Source organism: Corvus cornix, unplaced genomic scaffold (genome assembly GCF_000738735.6).
Source record: "Corvus cornix cornix isolate S_Up_H32 unplaced genomic scaffold, ASM73873v5 scaffold17, whole genome shotgun sequence".
Taxonomy (NCBI): Eukaryota; Metazoa; Chordata; class Aves; order Passeriformes; family Corvidae; genus Corvus; species Corvus cornix.
The window spans coordinates 99,429-117,164 of NW_024108685.1; the positions used below are offsets into that span (position 1 = coordinate 99,429).

The 17,736-nt window shown below is 56.6% G+C and overlaps 2 protein-coding genes across 2 annotated transcripts; both read left to right on the forward strand.

Annotated features, from left to right (window-relative positions):
* Positions 1–1,357: 1,357 nt before the first annotated feature.
* LOC120412178 (zinc finger protein with KRAB and SCAN domains 7-like) lies at positions 1,358–10,339 on the forward strand. The gene is made up of 3 exons (XM_039572513.1): positions 1,358–1,899; positions 8,692–8,779; positions 8,960–10,339. The coding sequence occupies exons 2-3, from the start codon at positions 8,728–8,730 to the stop codon at positions 9,880–9,882; spliced, it is 975 nt and encodes a 324-aa protein (XP_039428447.1). The 5' UTR covers positions 1,358–1,899; positions 8,692–8,727; the 3' UTR covers positions 9,883–10,339.
* Positions 10,340–14,901: 4,562 nt separating this feature from the next.
* LOC120412184 (H-2 class II histocompatibility antigen, I-E beta chain-like) lies at positions 14,902–17,426 on the forward strand. The gene is made up of 3 exons (XM_039572518.1): positions 14,902–15,906; positions 16,427–16,696; positions 17,016–17,426. Exons 1-3 carry the CDS (start codon positions 15,696–15,698, stop codon positions 17,237–17,239), a joined length of 705 nt encoding a protein of 234 aa, XP_039428452.1. The 5' UTR covers positions 14,902–15,695; the 3' UTR covers positions 17,240–17,426.
* The last annotated feature ends 310 nt before the right edge of the window (positions 17,427–17,736 follow it).

Genomic DNA, 17,736 nt, shown 5'->3' on the forward strand with positions numbered 1-17,736 from the left:
GCTGCAGCGGCGAGCCTCGGGGTGCCCGCAGGGAGCTGAGCAGCTGCTCTGTCGGAGCCCGGGGGCTCCGCGCCGGCGGGAGCGGAGCGGCGCCGCTGCAGCCCAAAGCCCCAGCGAGCCGGGCCGAGCCGGGAGAGAAAACAGCCCGGGGCTTCAGCGCCGCTGCTTCGCCTGCCGGCCCGTGCCCGCGCCCGCGGAGCCGCCTGGTTTTGGTAGTAGGGAGGCTACAGGTTCGGTTGTGAGAGAAGGTTTGGAAGCTTCCTCTATGTCCAGCAGTGCCAATCCATGGTGGCTCCAAAGATGGAGGTGCCAGATGCAGAGAACCCCAGGGATGCAGAGATACCCCACAGCCCCTGGAGGAGCCCCCACCGGAGCAGGGGATGCCTGAGGAGAGGCTGTGACCCCGTGCGAGACCCGTGGACAGAGGGGCCCTGCCGGAGCAGCCTGTCCTTGCAGGACTGACCCCGGGGCAGAGCGACCCCCGGGGCTGCAGCAGTGTGAGGGGACTGCTGCCCGTGGGACGGACTCAGGCTGGAGAAGTTCCTGGAGAACTGTCTGGTGGGAGGGAGCCCAGAGTGCAGCAGGGGAACGACTCCTGTCCCTGAGCAGCGGGAGAAGGCACCGGGGATGAACTGAGCATGGCCCCAATTCCCTGTGTCCTGCACTGCCAGGGTGGGAGGTAGAGCTCGAAGGAGGGAGGGGTGGGAGGAAGAAGTTTTGAAGGGTCTTCTTTTAATTCTCCTTATCCTGCTCTGAGTTTGATAGCAATAAATTCAATTCGTATCTCCAGTTTCAAGCCTGTTCTGCCTGTGACAGTGTTTGATAAGGGAAATCTGTTGGTCCTCATCTCAGCTCATGAGCCCTTGGTTAAATTTTCTGTCCCCTGTCCGGCTGTGGAGGGCAGGGAGAGAGCGGCTGTGGGGGGTGCCTGACATCAGGGCCAGCGTCCCCCCACTCCAATGGGACATGTTCCTCTGTGGCCCTGGGCTATGGTGCCACGGTTGCTGTTGCTTTTGTCTTCCTTATGATTTTATCTTTTGCATTAAATGCTTGTGAAGTGCCCCCGCTGTCCCTTGTGTCCCCTGGGCACCGACAGCCCCGGCCCTTGCCCTGCTCCCCCTCCCACGTTCCATCCCGGCTGGCGGAGCCTTGGAGCTGCCGTGGGGCCGTGGGGCTGCCCCGGGGGCTGCGCCCCGAGCCGGGGCCCCTTCCCAGTGCTCCCAGTCTGCCCATCCAGCCTGGAGCAGCCAGCGAGGGCTTCAGCTGGGGCGGCAGAGAGGCGCTGCTGGGGGGTCCCACCTCTGCTTGGCTTGGGCTGTTCTTCCCAAGCCGGGGAAAAATGACTTTTCTAGAGTTTTCTGCCACAAATCTCTCCCCTCGTGCACGCAGCCAAAGGGGCTTGGGGCGGTTTTCCCTTTTTCGGGGAAATCAAAGCCATGCACTGATGCTCCGAATTAGGGGCGGGAGTAGCGAGGCTGCAGGGCTTCCCAAGGAGCCGGAGGCAGCCAACACGCAGGGCTGGGCAGGTCGGGCCGGGAGCAGCGGAGAGCTTTGTTTCTCTTCTCAGCTGAATGGCGGCTCGGGCCGGGCCCGTTCCAGGGCTGCTCCTCAGCTGCGGCTTTCCCCTCACGCAGCCCGGGGGGCGCTGGGAGCGCGGGGCGGGGCTGGGCCGTGTGCAGAGCCCGCCCCTCGCTCCGATTGGGCGGTGCTGCCGTCAGTCGTGGTTCTGGCGCGCTGATTGGTCGGAGCGGGGAGCAGCCCGGGCCCGGAGCCGCCGGCAGGGCGGCCGTGGCGCAGCAGAGGCGCCATTGGCGGAGCGTCGGTGCGGGCCCGGGAGCGGCGGCGGCGGCCGGAGCCCCGGTGAGGCGGCGGCGGAGCTCGGAGGCGGCCCCAGCGCAGGTGGGAGCCGCGCTCGGTTCTGGCGGGGCTCGGGGCTGGCTGCGGGCGGAGGGGGCGGCAGGGGGCTGTGGCGGGTTCGTTGTGCCGTGTGGGCGCCGTGTTCGCCCTGGCGTGAGGGCGCTGCGGGAGCGGCTGCCCGCGGTCTCCTTCCCGCTGCTGCCTCGGCAGGAGCCGGTGCCGGAGCAGCGCTGGCTCGTCCCGGCTGCTGTGGGTAGGACAGAGGTGGCTGCCCCGTGGCCGGCAGTGTGCGGGAAAGTTCCCGTGGCCAGAGGTTTGTGTCCCCAGAGGAGCCGGAGGAGTCCTGTAAAAGTAACTTTATTCGTGGACAAAGGGAGAGGCCACGGGGCATTTCCCGTGGGGTCTGTCCAAGTGTTGGAGGACGCAGCCTCCTTTTTATGCCGATTTGCCCGGCCGCATCTCCGTGTCCCTTTCCGCAGTGGCTGAGGTCCTTGGAAGGTACAGACTTCCCGATCCGCCTGCTGCATGTGCCCCTTAATGTGCACCCCACTTTGTATAACATCCGATATTCATGGCTCTGTGAAGTCTTTGTTCTTCTTCGGGAAGTTCAGGAATTTAGCAGGACCTCGGCTGAGCAGCAGTTCGTGTCAATTAGTAACATTTTCTAAAACTGATGGTTTTCTGTTTTCTTTCGTTACTTCCTTATCTCCAAGTTCCTTTCCCTATCTCCAATGGGATTCACACCATCTGTTTGTAAAGACACGTTCATTTTTTTCCTTTTAATCCCCCTCTTCTTATTTTCTCAGTACTTCTCTTTACAAACTTTAAAAATGCCTTAATCTGTTCTTCCTGGGCCTTCTTTGGTTTTGGGATTATTCTCAGTGACCTCATTCTGTGTCCTTTTGTAGCCGTTTCTGGGTCAGGAGGCCTGGCTGCCACCTGCATGCCCTTGATCCCCTGCTGAATGAGCTGCCCTGAGCAAGGTGTGGTGCATGGTAAAAAGATGAGAGTTGCTGCAGCACCTGAGAGGAGAAACAGCATTGGTTTAACCCATGGTCTGCCAGGGAACCACGAAAACGTGTCCTATTCCCATCCTTTCCACATTTGGACTGGTACATGAGCTGCTTTCTTATTTCCTTTGTTCTCTGTTTCACCACTTTTCCTTGGCCATCTCTTTGCCAAGAGCACTTTGAGTCATTTAATTTTCCACAACCTCCTGGTCCTTCTGCTGGAAGAGAATCTGATGCCATCCCAGGGTGAAATGTGGCGTTGCTCATGGGAGTGGATTGGTGGGTGAGAAGGTCAGGAGCTGGAGCTGTGTGCTTGGTTATGATTTGGAGGACAGCTTGTAATCTAATGATGCATTGAAATGATCAGTGGGTTCTCTGGCACCTGGTATGAATTTGTTTGGGTTCCCAGGGGCTGCTCCATGGTGTTGTAGGATTTGTTCTGGTGGCCGTTCATCTTTTCCCCATTTTTGGGCGTTCCCTCCAGCCAGGGAAGCATCAATTGACCGCTTTTCTCTGATTAAATCATCACATCCTTGCATTCCCAAGTGATTTCGCTGAACTTGTGTCAGCAAAAGCAGCCCAGTGGTCAAACCCACCCTGTATAACACAGAGAGTGCCAGCAGATGTTGGAGTGGGGAGAGGGATGATTCCCCCCCGCTTTTTTGAGTGAAGTTCTCCCAACATTCTCCGTTTGCTGTTTTCCTTTGCAGCTTCAGGGATTTCTGTTGCAGAGTCAGAGATGCTCAGTGTGGGCTCTGCCTTTAGCGATGCAAATTCCGTCAGTGCAGGGAGGCAGAGCTTGGGGTGAGGGGCAGAGGGAATCAGCCCAATTCCTGTGGCAGGCAAGGAGAGCCTGGGACATTGTGCACACTTCCCGCAGCAGAGTTAATTTGCATTTCTAAAGCTCCTCTGCTGGCTGCCTGGAAGGAAGCTTCTCTTCCAGGGCAGCCATCCAGGTGACTCACAGGGCCCCCCCCCCAAAAGCGGCTTTTTTTCCCCCCTTTTTTTTTTAAAATTTTTTAACTGTTTATGAGTTAAAGGGTCAGTTTTAAAGCTCTTCCAGTTTTGCAAAATGCAACCTAAAGGTGAACATCGAAAAACCCATTCCAAAATTCTGCCATCACTAACAGCCACGCACACACATACACAAAAAAACCCCAAAGCAATAAAGATTTTTGCTACTTCTTCCCCTAAGACTAAAAATTGATTCTCACACCCCTGGCCCAAACCCAACTGACAATATCAAAGTAGGATTATTAAGAAAAAGCCTTCCAATGGTGTAATCTGATCCCAGGCAGCCCAGAGTGTGAGTGTAACTGAGAGCCAGAGTGGAATTCTCCCGCTGTCTCGCGCAGCAGCTGTGGTGAGTGCAGGCACAGAAAGCTCTGAAGGTCGCCCGGTGCCAGCGAGGATTGGCCCCCAGTGCCTGGAGATGCCAGAGGAGGTGCCCAGCCAGACTATTCCAGCAGAGGATCTGTGGGCAGCCCCCGGGGCTTCCCCGCTGTGGAGCCCTGGCTGCTGCTGCGGCCCCTTCTGTGCAGGGTCAGTGGCGGCCTCGCATGGTCCTCCTGCAGCCGGGGAGTGCAAATCCGCGGGCTTCAGAGAGCTTGAGGCGAGGGTGAGGGGTCCCCCCGTGTTCAGCTGTGCTGGCGGCTGTTTCTGTGCTCGGGGACACTTGGAATGGGCCACGCCCTTGGCCACCAGTGGTGCTTCTTTGCGCTCCTCAGGCAGACCCGATGTCCTGGTTGGATGTTGTGGGCAGCAAAGTGCCAAGGCAGGGTCTGTGCCAGCCGAGCTTCCTGTGGAAGAGATTTCACAAGAGACAGGATTGTGGCCACAGACTGCTTGAAACAGACATCCCTGGTCTCCACCCCCCACTAGGTCGAGAATGAGCAGGGTGAGGAATGGAAACATCAATTCCAGGGGAGATAATTGAATATCTGCCCTGGGTCTGGCTCTTCTTCTTGCCAAAAACCAATGGCAGCAGCGTACCCGTGGCATCTTGGTTTCTCTCTGCAGCTTCAGAAGGTGTTTCTTTATTTCTCCATTCATTCTTTCTACCCGACCCAAACTCTGGGGTGCCAGGGCGTTTGGAGGTGCCACTGTGTTCCTAAAGCAGCCAGAACAGCCTGAAGGATCTTTCCTGTAAAATGAGTTCCCCTGTCTGAGTCTATTGCTTCCACAATCCCATATCTTGGAATTGTTTGTTCCAAACATACCTTAAGAACTGGTGCAGGGATTGCTGAAGCGGTCGGACAATGCTTCTGCCCCGCTGTGAGCTGCCATGCTGTTTCCAGAAGATATTTAAGCCTTCCCACTCGGGCATTTCAGTAAAATCCACCTGGCATTGTTGGAAAGGACGTACAACCCAAGGCCTCCCTCCCTGGCAAGTTTCTTTGTAACCTGGTCATTGGCTTGGCACAAATCATGCAGCCTTCAACAGCTTGTTTTGCCAGAACACAAAGACCCAAGGCAGGACATCTTGAGGAATGCTTCTGCCAATCCTCCAGAGTTCCAGTGACTCCCTTCATGGAGTTGTTTTAATATTTGAGGGCCAAAGCTTTTGCTATCCATTGTTTAATGTCCTTTGTAAACCAGTTCTCGTCTCTTTCCTCTGCCCCACTGTTTTTAATTATCTCCAAATCCTCTGGGGGAAAAGACAGTTTGTCTGGCAGCGGTTGAGCCACTGGGAGCAAAGGGAGGGTCTTGGAGCCCTCTGGCAAAAGTGCTGCTTTCCCAGCCTCTTCCTCTGCCAGTCCCTGACCTATTGGCTCCCCTGAGCAAACTGCCTGGTGTTCCCTAACGTGGGTTATTGCCACCCGTGTTGGTAAATTCACCACCTCCAATAGATGAGTAATTAAACTTCCATGAGCGAATGTTTTTCTCCTGCAGGGTAACAAAGCTCTTCCCTCCCACAGTTTTCCAAACCCATGGACCACCCCCTATGTGTACTCAGTCAGTTAATACGTTCCCTCTTTTCCCGATATAATTCCCAGGCTCTCACAAGGGCACAAACTCCTCTGTCTGAGCTGACCTGTAACCTCCCCGCTTCCTCTAATTCCCTTCTCTTAACAGCAGCGTATCCTGTGACCCATTTCCCTTCTGCTGCCCTTGAAGACCATCCCTAAACACATTTTCTCCCTCAGGCCAGGGAATGTCTGGTAAATCTCTCCTAGCCCGGGTCTGGAGCTCTGTCACTTGGCTGCAGCCATGGGTTTCTTGCCAGCCCCTGTCCAGGGCCGTTCAAACAGGAGGCTGGGTTCAACCCTTGCCCTGTGCTCAACTCTGAATCCTCCTGTTCCATCCAACAAGTTTCATTCTGTAAGAACCGAGCGCTGCTCATCCATTTAGAGGCTCCTTTGGTTAACAAAGCTTTAACTTGATGCCAGGCTTGAACAATCAGAGATTGTGCTGCTGTCAGTTTTCAGGCCTCAGTTCCCATTAAAGCCGGGGCTGCACAATTCTGCAGACAATGAGGCCACTCTCTGGCCACTGGCTTAAACATTTGAGCCCAAGAATTCCTTTGGCATGGCCCTGTTTAACATCCACATGCAATTCAAATGGTTTTTCCCTGTCTGGGAGGGCCAGGGCAGGAGGCTCAGTTAATCTGCTTTTGAAGCCTTGAAACTTGTGCTTTCCTTCTGGTGTCCATGATGGGGTTTCTTGGCTGGCAGGAGAGGAGTGTTCTCCAGTGACCCAAACAAGATCGATGAAAGAAAATCCTGATCCTTCCATGTACAATCCACATTTCCTAGATGTTCCTTCCTCTCCTCCTTGTGCTCACCCTCCCCTCCACATCCTGTATTCCAGAGCTGGTCCCCATCCTGCCGCAGTGTCCAAACGCAGCCCCCTGGCAGGCAGGGCTGGCAGCTCCATGGGGCTGGGCAGCGGCTGGGGCATCCCACAGCCTCATGGGGGCCGGGGGCTACTGCTGGCCCTGTGTCATGGTCCGCTAATACAAGCGAGGGTCGTGATGGTTCGTTTATCGATCTCAGAGTGCAAAAGGACACAAGGGATTTCAGTTTTAATCAGAACAGTGCACCTTTATTAAGTGCCCACAACACAGTAATGCGATAGAGGAGAGAAAGGGAGAGAGAGAGATAAAAAAAAAACAAAGTAAAAAGAGTAGAGAGGAAGAAGGAAGGGGTAATAGCTACCAATGAATGAGACGAAGTCCTCGTGGTCTTCTGCCAATAGATTCATCTTCTTTCTGTGGGGAGATCTTGTCTTGGTTAATTTATAAAGTCCCTTTATAGCCCTTTTCAGAAGCAAGGGGCAACTGGCCAAGAGCTGGGGAAACCTCCAGCCGTTGTTATGGGGCCCGTTGCTTTGGGAAGCAGGTACAGGACAGGTCATTCCTTTCCGCTTCAGCGCAGTCCTTCCTGCCTGGGCAGCAAGAACAGCGCAGTCCATTGTGACCTGCACTAATTTTCTCAGGAATGCGTACCAGTTCCCAGTGGGCACACCTGCAGTTGGCAGACATCCCACCTTAGGCAGGTTGGAACTCCTGTGTTCAGCCTCTGTCCTCGGCGATGATCGTGAGGCAGATGAGGGATCTTCAGACCGTGTCTTACACCTCTTGAATTGCTGGAGGATGCAGCCTCCTTTTTATCCTAATTTTCCCTGCTGCTTCTCCCTCTCCCTTCGCCCATGGCTGAGGTACTTGGAAGGTACAGACTTCCCGATCCACTGCTGCGTGTCCCCTTCTAATATGCATCCCCTTCCCCTTTGTATCTTTGTTCTTCTTCTCCAGGTTCAGGAATTTAACTTGGCCTTGGCTGAGCAGTGTTCCATGTCAATTAGTTCCATGTCAATTAGTAAATGTTCTTGTGAATGGTTCCTCCCGTTCCTATCTCGCTATCTCATCTCTCAGTGTCTGGCCCTGTCTGTGGGTGTGTTTGCAAAGAGACGTTCCTCTTACTCCTTTCAGTAGCCCTCCCAGCCCCGGCAGCATCGCCCCCCTCATCCCGCAGGTGACCAGGGAGAGGGAGCTCACCCCAAATACCTTCAGGGATCCGTGAGAGGGCTTTTTTCGGTGCGGGTGTGGATCTTTGGAGCTCGCCTGAAGTATCCTGGGGAGAGGGGAGGCTCTGTGGGTTTTTCTTTTTTTGGGAGGGATGTTTGGATGTTGCAGGATTCCAAAGCTGAGCTGTAAATGCCCCTTGGGGAATATTGGGCAGCCCCTAGGAGGGGTTTTTTTGGAGGGTTTTGGTGGTGGCTGCTGGCCAAGCCCCGGTGGTGGGCAGGGGAATGCAGGAACCCCTCCCCCTGCACTGGGGGTTTGTCCTCCTGGCTCAGGCTCCGGTACCGCGTGGCAATCGGCGGTGTGGGAGGGGGAGGGGGAAACATAGCTTTTGGGGACCCCCGGGGAGTCCAGGGATGGGAGACCCCTGACCCCCTGAGTGGGGAGAATGGAGAGAGACAATACTGAGGGACTCCAACCAGTCTGGAAAAGGTGTAGCCATGGAACACCTGGACAGTGAAAGGAGGAGCTGGGAGAGAGGGAGCCTCTGACAGCCAGAGCAAGGACCTCAGTGAAGGGTGGGCTAGGGGAGGGGGGAACCCCGGATAGGGGTGACCCCTGGGATTCCCAGGACCCCCAGCAGAGAGGGTAGACCCCCAGGGGATGGGCCCCCAGCAGCCCAGACAGGTGGAAGTCCCAGAACCAAAACCTGAAGATACTAGAGAGGGATTACTTTGGGTTGAATCTTGGTGTTTTGATGGTTTTTATGGACACAAGATGCCCTGTGACTTCTAGAGATGGACTTGGGCAGGAGGAACCCCCAAGCCAATGCACTCACCCCTTGTTTTACCCCCAAACCAGGATTTGTCATTCCCAAGACATCCTTCAAGTGGCCAGATGGAGGAGGAGGCTGTGAAGAAGAGGAAGATGTCCCGGGATCCCCAGGCAGGTGAGGAGGAAGTCACCGCCCCTTTCCCCTCTCTCCTGCTCCATCTCCCAACCCAGCATCGCCCCCGGCTGCAGGACAACCCCGCTGCCGACGCCGTCCTGCCGGGGACGGACTGGGGGGATCTCCTTCCCCTTCCCTGTGGCACGGAGGCAAAGCTGATCCTTGCCCTTCTTCCCCCAGGCACTGAGCTGCAGACAGAGAACAGGGATGACAAATGCCCGCATCAGAATGTTGTGGAAGAGGCCGTTTTGAGCAGCTCCTCGGTGCAGGAATCCAATGGGGAGGAAAAGCTCCGGAGATCCCACAGGAGGAGGGGCTGCAAACCCAGCCCAGGGAGCTGTGAGGAGGAAAGACCCACCCTGTGCCAGGAAGGCGGCCGGAGATCCAGGCGGGAGTGGAGGTTGGAGCTGGTGGAGAAACCTCACAGTGGGGAAAAGCCCCACAAGTGCTTGCAATGTGGGAAGAGCTTCAGCGCGAGCTCCCACCTGATCCAGCACCAGAGGATCCACACTGGGGAACGTCCCTATGAGTGCTTGGAGTGTGGGAAGAGCTTCAGGCAAAGGCAGCACCTGACCCGCCACCAGAGGATCCACACTGGGGAAAAGCCCTATGAGTGCTTGGAGTGCGGGAAGGGCTTCACTGAAGGCTGCAGCCTCATTGTCCACCAGCGTGTCCACACAGGGGAAAGGCCCTATGAGTGTGGGGAATGTGGGAAAAGCTTCATCCGGAGCTCCCACCTCCTCACCCACCAGCTTGTCCACTCTGGGGAGCGGCCCTATGAGTGCCCTGACTGTGGAAAGAGGTTTAAAGACTGCTACTACCTGAAGCACCACCAGAAGATCCACTCTGGGGAACGGCCCTACGAGTGTCCTGAGTGTGGGAAGAGGTTTCGGAACACCTCCCATCTCCTCATGCATGAGCAAACACACACAGGGGAGAGGCCCTTCCGCTGCCCTGACTGCGGGAAGAACTACAAACGCAACTCCCACCTTGTCATGCACCGGCGCACCCACACTGGGGAGAAGCCCTACAAGTGTCCCGAGTGTGGGAAGAGTTTCTCCTACAGCTCTGCCTTGACCTCACATGAACGGACCCACTGGTAAGGGAAGCCCTGCGAGTGCCCCAACTGCGGGAAGGGCTTCAACCCCTCCTCCAACTTCATCACCCATTGGAGTGACCTCCATTGGGCAGAGCCCTGGTGATCCCCATTCTCGGTGATTCATGTTTGGATCCAGTGTCCTGGGTTTGCATGGCCAGGCTTTGGAAACAGGGGGCCTCCAGGGGTGGCTTCCGTCAGCAGCTTCCAGAAGCTTCCCCCGTGTCCGGCTCCTGTTCCACCCCGCCCCTGAAGGCGAGGGTAACCCAGGGTCTGGTTCATGGCTCCCCTGGGGCAGATTAGAGTGAAACAACAGTGAAAGATCTGTGTTTATAAATATATCTCTGTAGGGTTTATTTCAGAACAGTTTGGTTGCTGTGTGAAGGGGGTTTGGAGCCCTTTTGGTTACCATCTCCAGTAATATTAAAAGCATAAAAGTAACACTTAGGAAATGTATAAGGGCATATTGTTTGTAAAGACAGGTGTCTATCAAGGAAGGCAGGAACCTCCCTTGGAATGGAGAATATGACTCCCTTCCCTCTGAATTATTATAACTTTGAAATTAAGGGGCTTTCAGGCAAAGGTATGAGAAAAGGAATAACAGCTCTTTACCAGCCTGTAAATGAATACCAAGGCAACCAGACAAACACAACAGCAACAACAGCAAACAGAAGCACAAACCCAGTGCCGGCCTCTCCCGTTCCCCTCGGTGACGCTGGCGGCTCCCGGCCGGGCAGGGCGGCTGCGGGGATTCCCCGCGCCTGCAGGGGGCGCTGTGGCGCAAGCTCGGCCGCCTCTGCACGCGGTAATGGCGGCCGGGCCGGCGGGAGGGATGGAAAAGGGGCTTCCTTTACAACCTCCCGGGGCAGGCGGGCCCGGTGTCCCTCCGGATGGTGAAATGGGCTGCAGCGGGAACCTCGGAGCAGCGCTGGAAGGGCAGGGCGGGCACACCCTGGGGCAGCAAGCAAGAGGCAGCAGAAACTCTGCAGCTGTAGCTGGAACCGGGGCCTCCCGGCAGGCAGGGGGTGCTTGGCTACAGAGTAGCAAAAGAAACCCCTGAGCAGTGGCAGAGGGATGGCAGGGGGCTGGGTAGCGGCAGCCGGGCTCCCAAACACGGGTGGGAGAGCCCCATCTGGAGAGGAATGGGGCTCCGCGATCCCAGGGTTTCTCCTGAGGCACCCAAGCGGATGGTGGAGGTCCCTCTTTAGTGAGGTAGGGTGTTAAGGTCCCAGTGCAGTGGCTGCTCTCATGAGCAAAGACTCACCTACTGCAGAAGCAGCAGGGCAGGGCTGGGCCCTCTGTGTGCATGTCCCGGGCCTGCCCCGGGCGGGTTCCCAGAGCTGGGCCAGCTGTGTAAGGGAGGGCGCTGCCCTGCTCCAAAGCCCTGTCCCACCTGGCCGGATCTGCTTCCCATCGGCCTCTGCCCTTCCCTGGCTCCAGGCCCGGCTCGTCCCCTCCGGGCTGGGTGCTCCCCCCCTGTGCCCCCGGGCGCTCCCTGTGCCCACGGCCAGCAAAGGCCCCGCTGCTGTTGCCGGTGGCCAATGGTTTGAGCCATTAACCCGGAACATTTCAGTCCCTCACAGCTCTGCACCCCAAAAGCCGAGAGGGATCGAAGGCGCCTCAAAGCGACTCCATCCCACTGCAAACGGCTCAATTCCACCTCAAAACAACTCCATCCCACCTCCAAATTTTGGGGTATCCCCTGTGCCCAAACTGCTCCCAGTTGTAGATGTTCCTGTCCATGAACTTCACCCAGTTGTTGTCATCAAGGAAGTGCCAGTGGGCTTTTCCCCAGGAATGGAACACACCTGTGTGGGAGACAGGTCAGGGGGTGCCCCCCTCCAGCAGCCCCCAGCACCCCACAGCAGGTTGGGAGCTCAAGGGACCCCCCTGGACACCCCTTTCCCACCCCTCTCTGCCCCACGGCCGCCTCAGCACCAGCTGCTGGGTGGGGAGGAACCCCCCATGAGACCCCCAGGGAGGGACAGGGGTTTGGGGACCCCCCCGTGAGGTTCTGCTCCCCCGAGAGCCCCAGGGAACAGCTCAAGAGATCAAGTGATGGGGAAACGAAGGGACTCTCATGGGAAGCCCTTTCCCGCTGTCCCCCCGGCCCTTATCCCCCTCTCAGACACCTTTCCCATCGTCCCTGCGCCCCTCCCCACTCACCCAAGAGCTCCTCGCCCGCAGCCGGGGGCTCCCAGCACCCAGAGCGGGGTGACACGGGGGGGACACACGGGGGTCCCCATTCCTGATCCATCCCAGGGCCGGTTTTGCCCCCCCAGTCTCGGCTCCCCTGCGGGGTTCCCCAGAGTCCCTCCCCACAGATCCCCAGTAAATGGGCCAGGGTGAGCTGGGAAGCTTTATTGGGAACACTGGGAGCAGCCGGGCGGGGACAGAGTGACAGCGGGGCTGGGGGGGACACACGACCCCCCCAAAATCAGCGCGGGGATGGAGCGGGGAGTCCTGGCCGGGCCCGAGGCCACGGGGAGGGGCTACAGCCGCCGGCGGCTCAGGAGCTCTGTGGGCAGAGCAAAGGGGGTGACACCGGGCTGGGGGGCCCTGGGGGAGCACAGAGCTCCGGGGGAGGCGGGATAGGACCCCCAGGCCCCCCCCTCACCTTCGTGTGCAGGTAGAAGCCAAGCTTCAACCAGAGCTCCACCACCAGAGAATCCACACGGGGAATGGCCCTACAAGTGCCCTGAATGTGGGAAGCTCTTTAATTGCAACTCCCATCTCATCATCCATTGGTGCATGCACACCGGGGAGAGGCCCTACGAGTGCCCCGAGTGCGGGAAGAGCTTCGTGCGCTGCTCCAGCTCCATCCCCCGTGGGAGGATCAGCGTTGGATGATCCCCAGTGACCCCCGTTGGGCAGAGCCCGGGTGACCCCCGTTCCGGGTGATCCCCGCTGGGTGGGGGGAAGGTGTTGGAGAGATTTCTTTGCCTTCTCCTTGTGCTGCTGGGATTTGGTTGGTAATAAATTCCCTCCCTGTGCCCAGGCTGAGTCTGTTGTGCCCGTGCTGGTGTTTGCTGAGGGATCTCTCCCAGTCTTATCCCATCCCAAGAACCCTTGGTTAAATTTTCTCTCCCCTGTGCGGCTGCAGGGGGCAGGGACAGAGTGGCTTTGGTGGGTGCCTGGCATTGTTCCAGCATCACCCCAGGCCATGGACATCCCTGGGATCCCACTGTGCTGGTGCATTCCCCTCTCCTCCTTTCCAGGCTGCACTGTGATCTGAGAAATGCTTGTTAGGCCTTGGCCTTGAAAACAGCACCTGGGCTCAGCTCTTTCCGAGCTTGTCAGAAATACTGTCTGCTCCCAGGAACTGCTGAGGAGCTCCTGCTTTCCTTATGACCAGCCCTGGAAAAGGTTCCTCTTGCCCGAATGGCATAGCATTCCTGTTCTCCCACTTTCAGAGAAAGTGCCAACCCAAACTGTGGCCGGGATGAAACATCATTATGACTGAAGCCCACTCTCTTGTGACCCTCTCAACAGCGGCCCAAAAGGAGACCCTTTGAGCTCTCCTGGGCCACCATGGGCTGTGACCAGCAATCTCCCTCTGAGGGGGCCTCTCAGAGCCAGCAAACCTTCAGGTTTGCTATACCTGGAGCTCGCCGAACCACGACGTGTCCTGGGCCGATACCCTCAGTCCTCGAGGCCTGATCCTGTGCCCAGTGGGAGAGGAAAAAGGTTCCAAAGTGAGGATTTCACTGACCTCTGAGGGGAATTTTTCACAGGAACCTTGCTTGCTCTGACTGTTTCTGTCTGTGTGCGTGCCCCTGTGCATATGCTATAGCAAATCTGGGAGAAATACTGCTTTCTTAGGTGTTTAAGTACGTTGGACACGTTAGGCCTGTAGGTAAGGCTAAGCTGTAGTTATAAACTTACTGTCTTGGTTTGAAAGAGAGATGTCTATCAAGGAAGGCAGGAACCTCCCTTGGAATGGAGAATATGACTCCCTTCCCTCTGAATTATTATAACTTTGAAATTAAGGGGCTTTCAGGCAAAGGTATGAGAAAAGGAATAACAGCTCTTTACCAGCCTGTAAATGAATACCAAGGCAACCAGACAAACACAACAGCAACAACAGCAAACAGAAGCACAAACCCAGTGCCGGCCTCTCCCGTTCCCCTCGGTGACGCTGGCGGCTCCCGGCCGGGCAGGGCGGCTGCGGGGATTCCCCGCGCCTGCAGGGGGCGCTGTGGCGCAAGCTCGGCCGCCTCTGCACGCGGTAATGGCGGCCGGGCCGGCGGGAGGGATGGAAAAGGGGCTTCCTTTACAACCTCCCGGGGCAGGCGGGCCCGGTGTCCCTCCGGATGGTGAAATGGGCTGCAGCGGGAACCTCGGAGCAGCGCTGGAAGGGCAGGGCGGGCACACCCCGGGGGTGGCAAAGAAAATGTAACAGAAACTCTACAGCCCCAGCCGGAGCTGCAAGGGGGTCGGGCAGACGCGGGGTGCTGGGTTAGAGGGTAGCGAAAAAGCCCAAGGCAGCCGCAGAAAACAGCGGGGCAGCGGCAGCGGCAGCCGGGCTTCTGTAAGCAGCTGCCGCCCACTGCTGGGAGACGCGTCCTCTGGGAAGCGGCAGGGATTCGGGGTCCTGAGTTTTTCCCCTGAGGCACCCGAGCAGATGCTGAGGGTCCTTTCCAGTGAGATCGGGTGTTGATAAGGTCCCGGTCCAGCGGCCGCTCTTACGAGCAAAGCCTCACTCATGGTAGGAGAAGCAGTAAGGGACAGAACTCCGTGGTGGCAGCAAATTCTTCCCACAGCAACTGTAGCCTGTATCACGTCAGGTCCGAGAGCAAGAGAGAGCGAGGAGCTGACCCCAACCCCTGACCCCGCAGCCAAAATCTTGCGGTATCTCTGCCCTTCCCAAGAGAAAGCCCCCCAGCCAAGAGAGTAGCCAGCTGCACCCTTCCCCCTCCTCCTCCTCCCAGCTGCATCTTTTGTCTCTGAAGTACTAGTCGTTCCCATCTCTTAGGCAACAAATGGGATAAAATTCCCTGAGAGAAAGAAAAGAAAAAAAGAAAAGAAAAAGCAAAAATCATAACCTTCAACCCTTACTTAAACGCTGCTAAGTGTTGTTCTTTGGCTAAGATGTGAAACATAAGGTCTAAGCTAAGTGTTTTTAAGTGTTGTTCCTCTGTTAAGTTGCTAGGTATAACTTGGACGTTACAGCTGTAAGTAAGGTTAAATGCTGCTAAGGGTTATTCCTCTGTTGAATTGTTAAGGTGAAGTTATAAATTAGGTATAAGTTCAGTGTTGTTCCTTAGTCGAATTGTTAGGCCTAGGCTATAAGTTGAGTTATGAGTTAAAATACTGTTAAGTTTCAGTGTTTATAAGCGGTTAGGCCGTGTTCCTTTTTATCCTTGCCCGCACTGTCTTTTGTCCCATGCACCTGAACACCCACCCCACATCCCCACACTCCCCTAGAGAGTTCTCAGCTCATTTCTGTTTTGATTGCCTGGATTTTGTTTGGTTTTGTTGTTGGTTTGTTCTCCCTTGTTGTGCCCTAGCTGTCCTGTAGGTAGTAGAGTGAATCCTGACAATGAACTTGTTGTGCTTTGTCGCTTAATGTTAAATCTGACTTTTACTCATACCCTGGCCACTGATTTCTTAAGCGATCTCTCTTTTGTAACATCCGGCTACTTGGGGACCCATTTTTGGGTACAACTGAGCTCCCACTAACCCAGCACACCAAGGACACCCTCAAAACCTCCCACCCTTACAAGATTCAGGCAATCAAAAAACACCCAGAGCACTCCACAGCCAATCAGAGCGTGAAGAGTTGATGGCTTATCAGTTGCCGGGCTGACCCTTTCGAAAATGGGTCCCCAAAATGCCCTCAGCCAATCAGAGCGGGCAGCGCTGCTGACCCCGCACTGGTCCAGACTGGAGCTCCCAGTGCAGCGCGGCTGCTTTGGGGCTGGCGGCACCTGCCCAGCGCTGGCCATGGGGCGAGTGGCGGCAGCTGGGGCCGTGCTGGTGGCACTGGTGGTGCTGGGAGCCCCCCCGGCTACGGGCACGGAGCTCTCGGGTGAGCGGCGGGGGGGGGGGGGGGGGGGGCGGGCGGGACGCGATGGGAAAGGGGGGGAGAAGAGAGAAAAGACGTGGAGAACGGGGAAAAGGAGGGGGCTGGGCCCACCAAACTGGGTTGGAAGCCGAGTGGGATGTCCAAATGAAGAGCAGGACTGGCTGAGGACTGGGGAAAGATGAGAAAGGGGTTGGAGAGGATAGAAAAACAGGGAAAAGGGGATGGTGGGACAACAAAACTGAGGGTGAGGGGGCTGGGAATGGCAGGATTGTGTGAAAAGTGATGAGAAAGGTGAAAATGTCTGGGGGGTGGCTGGCAATGGGGGTGGGGAGGCAGCATAGTGATTTGAAAGGCGAAATAGGGAGAAGGGTGGAAAAGAGGAAGTGGGAGCACGGGCAGGAGGGTCCCATGGCGGCCGTGGGGCACAGGGGGTGCGGAGCGGGGATCCGGGGTGGCTCCCGGAGCTCTGGGCGTGCTGGGGGCTGCAGGGGGGCACCCCCTGAGCTGTGTCCCGCACACACAGGGGTGTTCCAGGGGATGATGAAGTCCGAGTGTCACTTCATTAAGGGCACCGAGCGGGTGAGGTTGGTGCAGATGCACAGCTACAACCGGGAGCAGTACACGCACTTCGACAGCGATGTGGGAGTCTGCATCAGGGACACCCCAGATGGGGAGAAACAGGCCTGGTACTGGAACAGCCAGCTGGAAAACCCGGAGTACAGATGGGCTCTGGTGGACATGCATTGCCACTACAACTACGAGATTGTCGCCCGGTTCCTTGTGAGCCGCAGAGGTGAGCATGGGGCAGAGCGTGTCCTATCAGTTCCTGCCCTGGGAATGACCCTGGAGCTCCTCAAAACCTCCCTGGGAATCACTCCAGACCCCTCAGCCCTCCTTGAGCCCATCTCCGTCGCCTCTCGTCCCTCCCAGTGACTGCCGTGCCTCTCCCAGTCCTCCCAGTCCATCCCAGTCTCTCCCAGTCCATCCCAGTCTCTCACATCCCATCCTCGGGCCAGCTCTTGCTCCAAGTATTCTTCCCAGTCAGACCAACCTTTGCTGTCTGCTCTGGGAGCCCTCCCAGCTGCTGGACCTTGTCCCCTGGCCCTGCACAGCTCCCTTGGGAGGCACGGCAGGACCAGCAGCCTGGGAGCCTCGGGAATGCCCCTCTGGGATCCATGGCACACACTGCAATGAGCTGGAATTCCAGTTCCCAGTGAGGAAAAGATGTTCCTGCCCTTCAAGGCAAAGCTCTGAAGGGGCTGAAACCCAAGTGGAGCAAGATCTTACAGTGACATTTCACTGCCAGCCTCCATCACCTCATCTGTGGTTGTCTTAGCTCATGGATTGGGAACAAAATCAGGGGAGGGGCCTTGGTGGGAGCTGCCCTGGGTCCAGAGAGACACTGAGAGAGAAACAGAGCAGGCAAAGGAAGGCAGAAGAGAAAGGAGGGCACAAATACAACCAGCTGAGAAGGTGGCACTCTGGAAACCAGACCGGAACTGACTGAAAATGAATGTGACAGAAAGAAATAGTTCTGAAACTTTTATTTACTACAAAAATACAATTTTCTCCTTTTGTGGCAAACCTTCTCTTGATATCTTTCAGCAGGGTTTTCAGAAAATGCTCTTCTCTGAGTGGATATTCCAGGCTGCAGACACAAGGAAACACAGAATGGGGATTTTCCTCCTCCTGTTGAGTTTGACATCCTCAGCTGAGGAGATGAGGAGGCACCAGAAGAAAAGGGCAGCTGGGGTTCACCCTTCCACAGGAAGCAAGGGGGGGGGAAAAATGTCTTGTAATCTCTGCAGCTATTCCCACAGGGATGTGAAGGCT

What these genes read in the sequence shown, in the direction of transcription:
- LOC120412178 (XM_039572513.1), top strand. Translation starts at nt 8,728, where the DNA reads ATGGAGGAGGAGGCTGTGAAGAAGAGGAAGATGTCCCGGGATCCCCAG. An exon ending in GTCCCGGGATCCCCAGGCAG is followed by an intron (nt 8,780 to 8,959) that starts GTGAGGAGGAAG and finishes TTCTTCCCCCAG; the next exon opens with GCACTGAGCTGCAGACAGAG.
- LOC120412184 (XM_039572518.1), top strand. Translation starts at nt 15,696, where the DNA reads ATGGGTCCCCAAAATGCCCTCAGCCAATCAGAGCGGGCAGCGCTGCTG. An exon ending in TACGGGCACGGAGCTCTCGG is followed by an intron (nt 15,907 to 16,426) that starts GTGAGCGGCGGG and finishes CCGCACACACAG; the next exon opens with GGGTGTTCCAGGGGATGATG. An exon ending in GTTCCTTGTGAGCCGCAGAG is followed by an intron (nt 16,697 to 17,015) that starts GTGAGCATGGGG and finishes GGCCCTGCACAG; the next exon opens with CTCCCTTGGGAGGCACGGCA.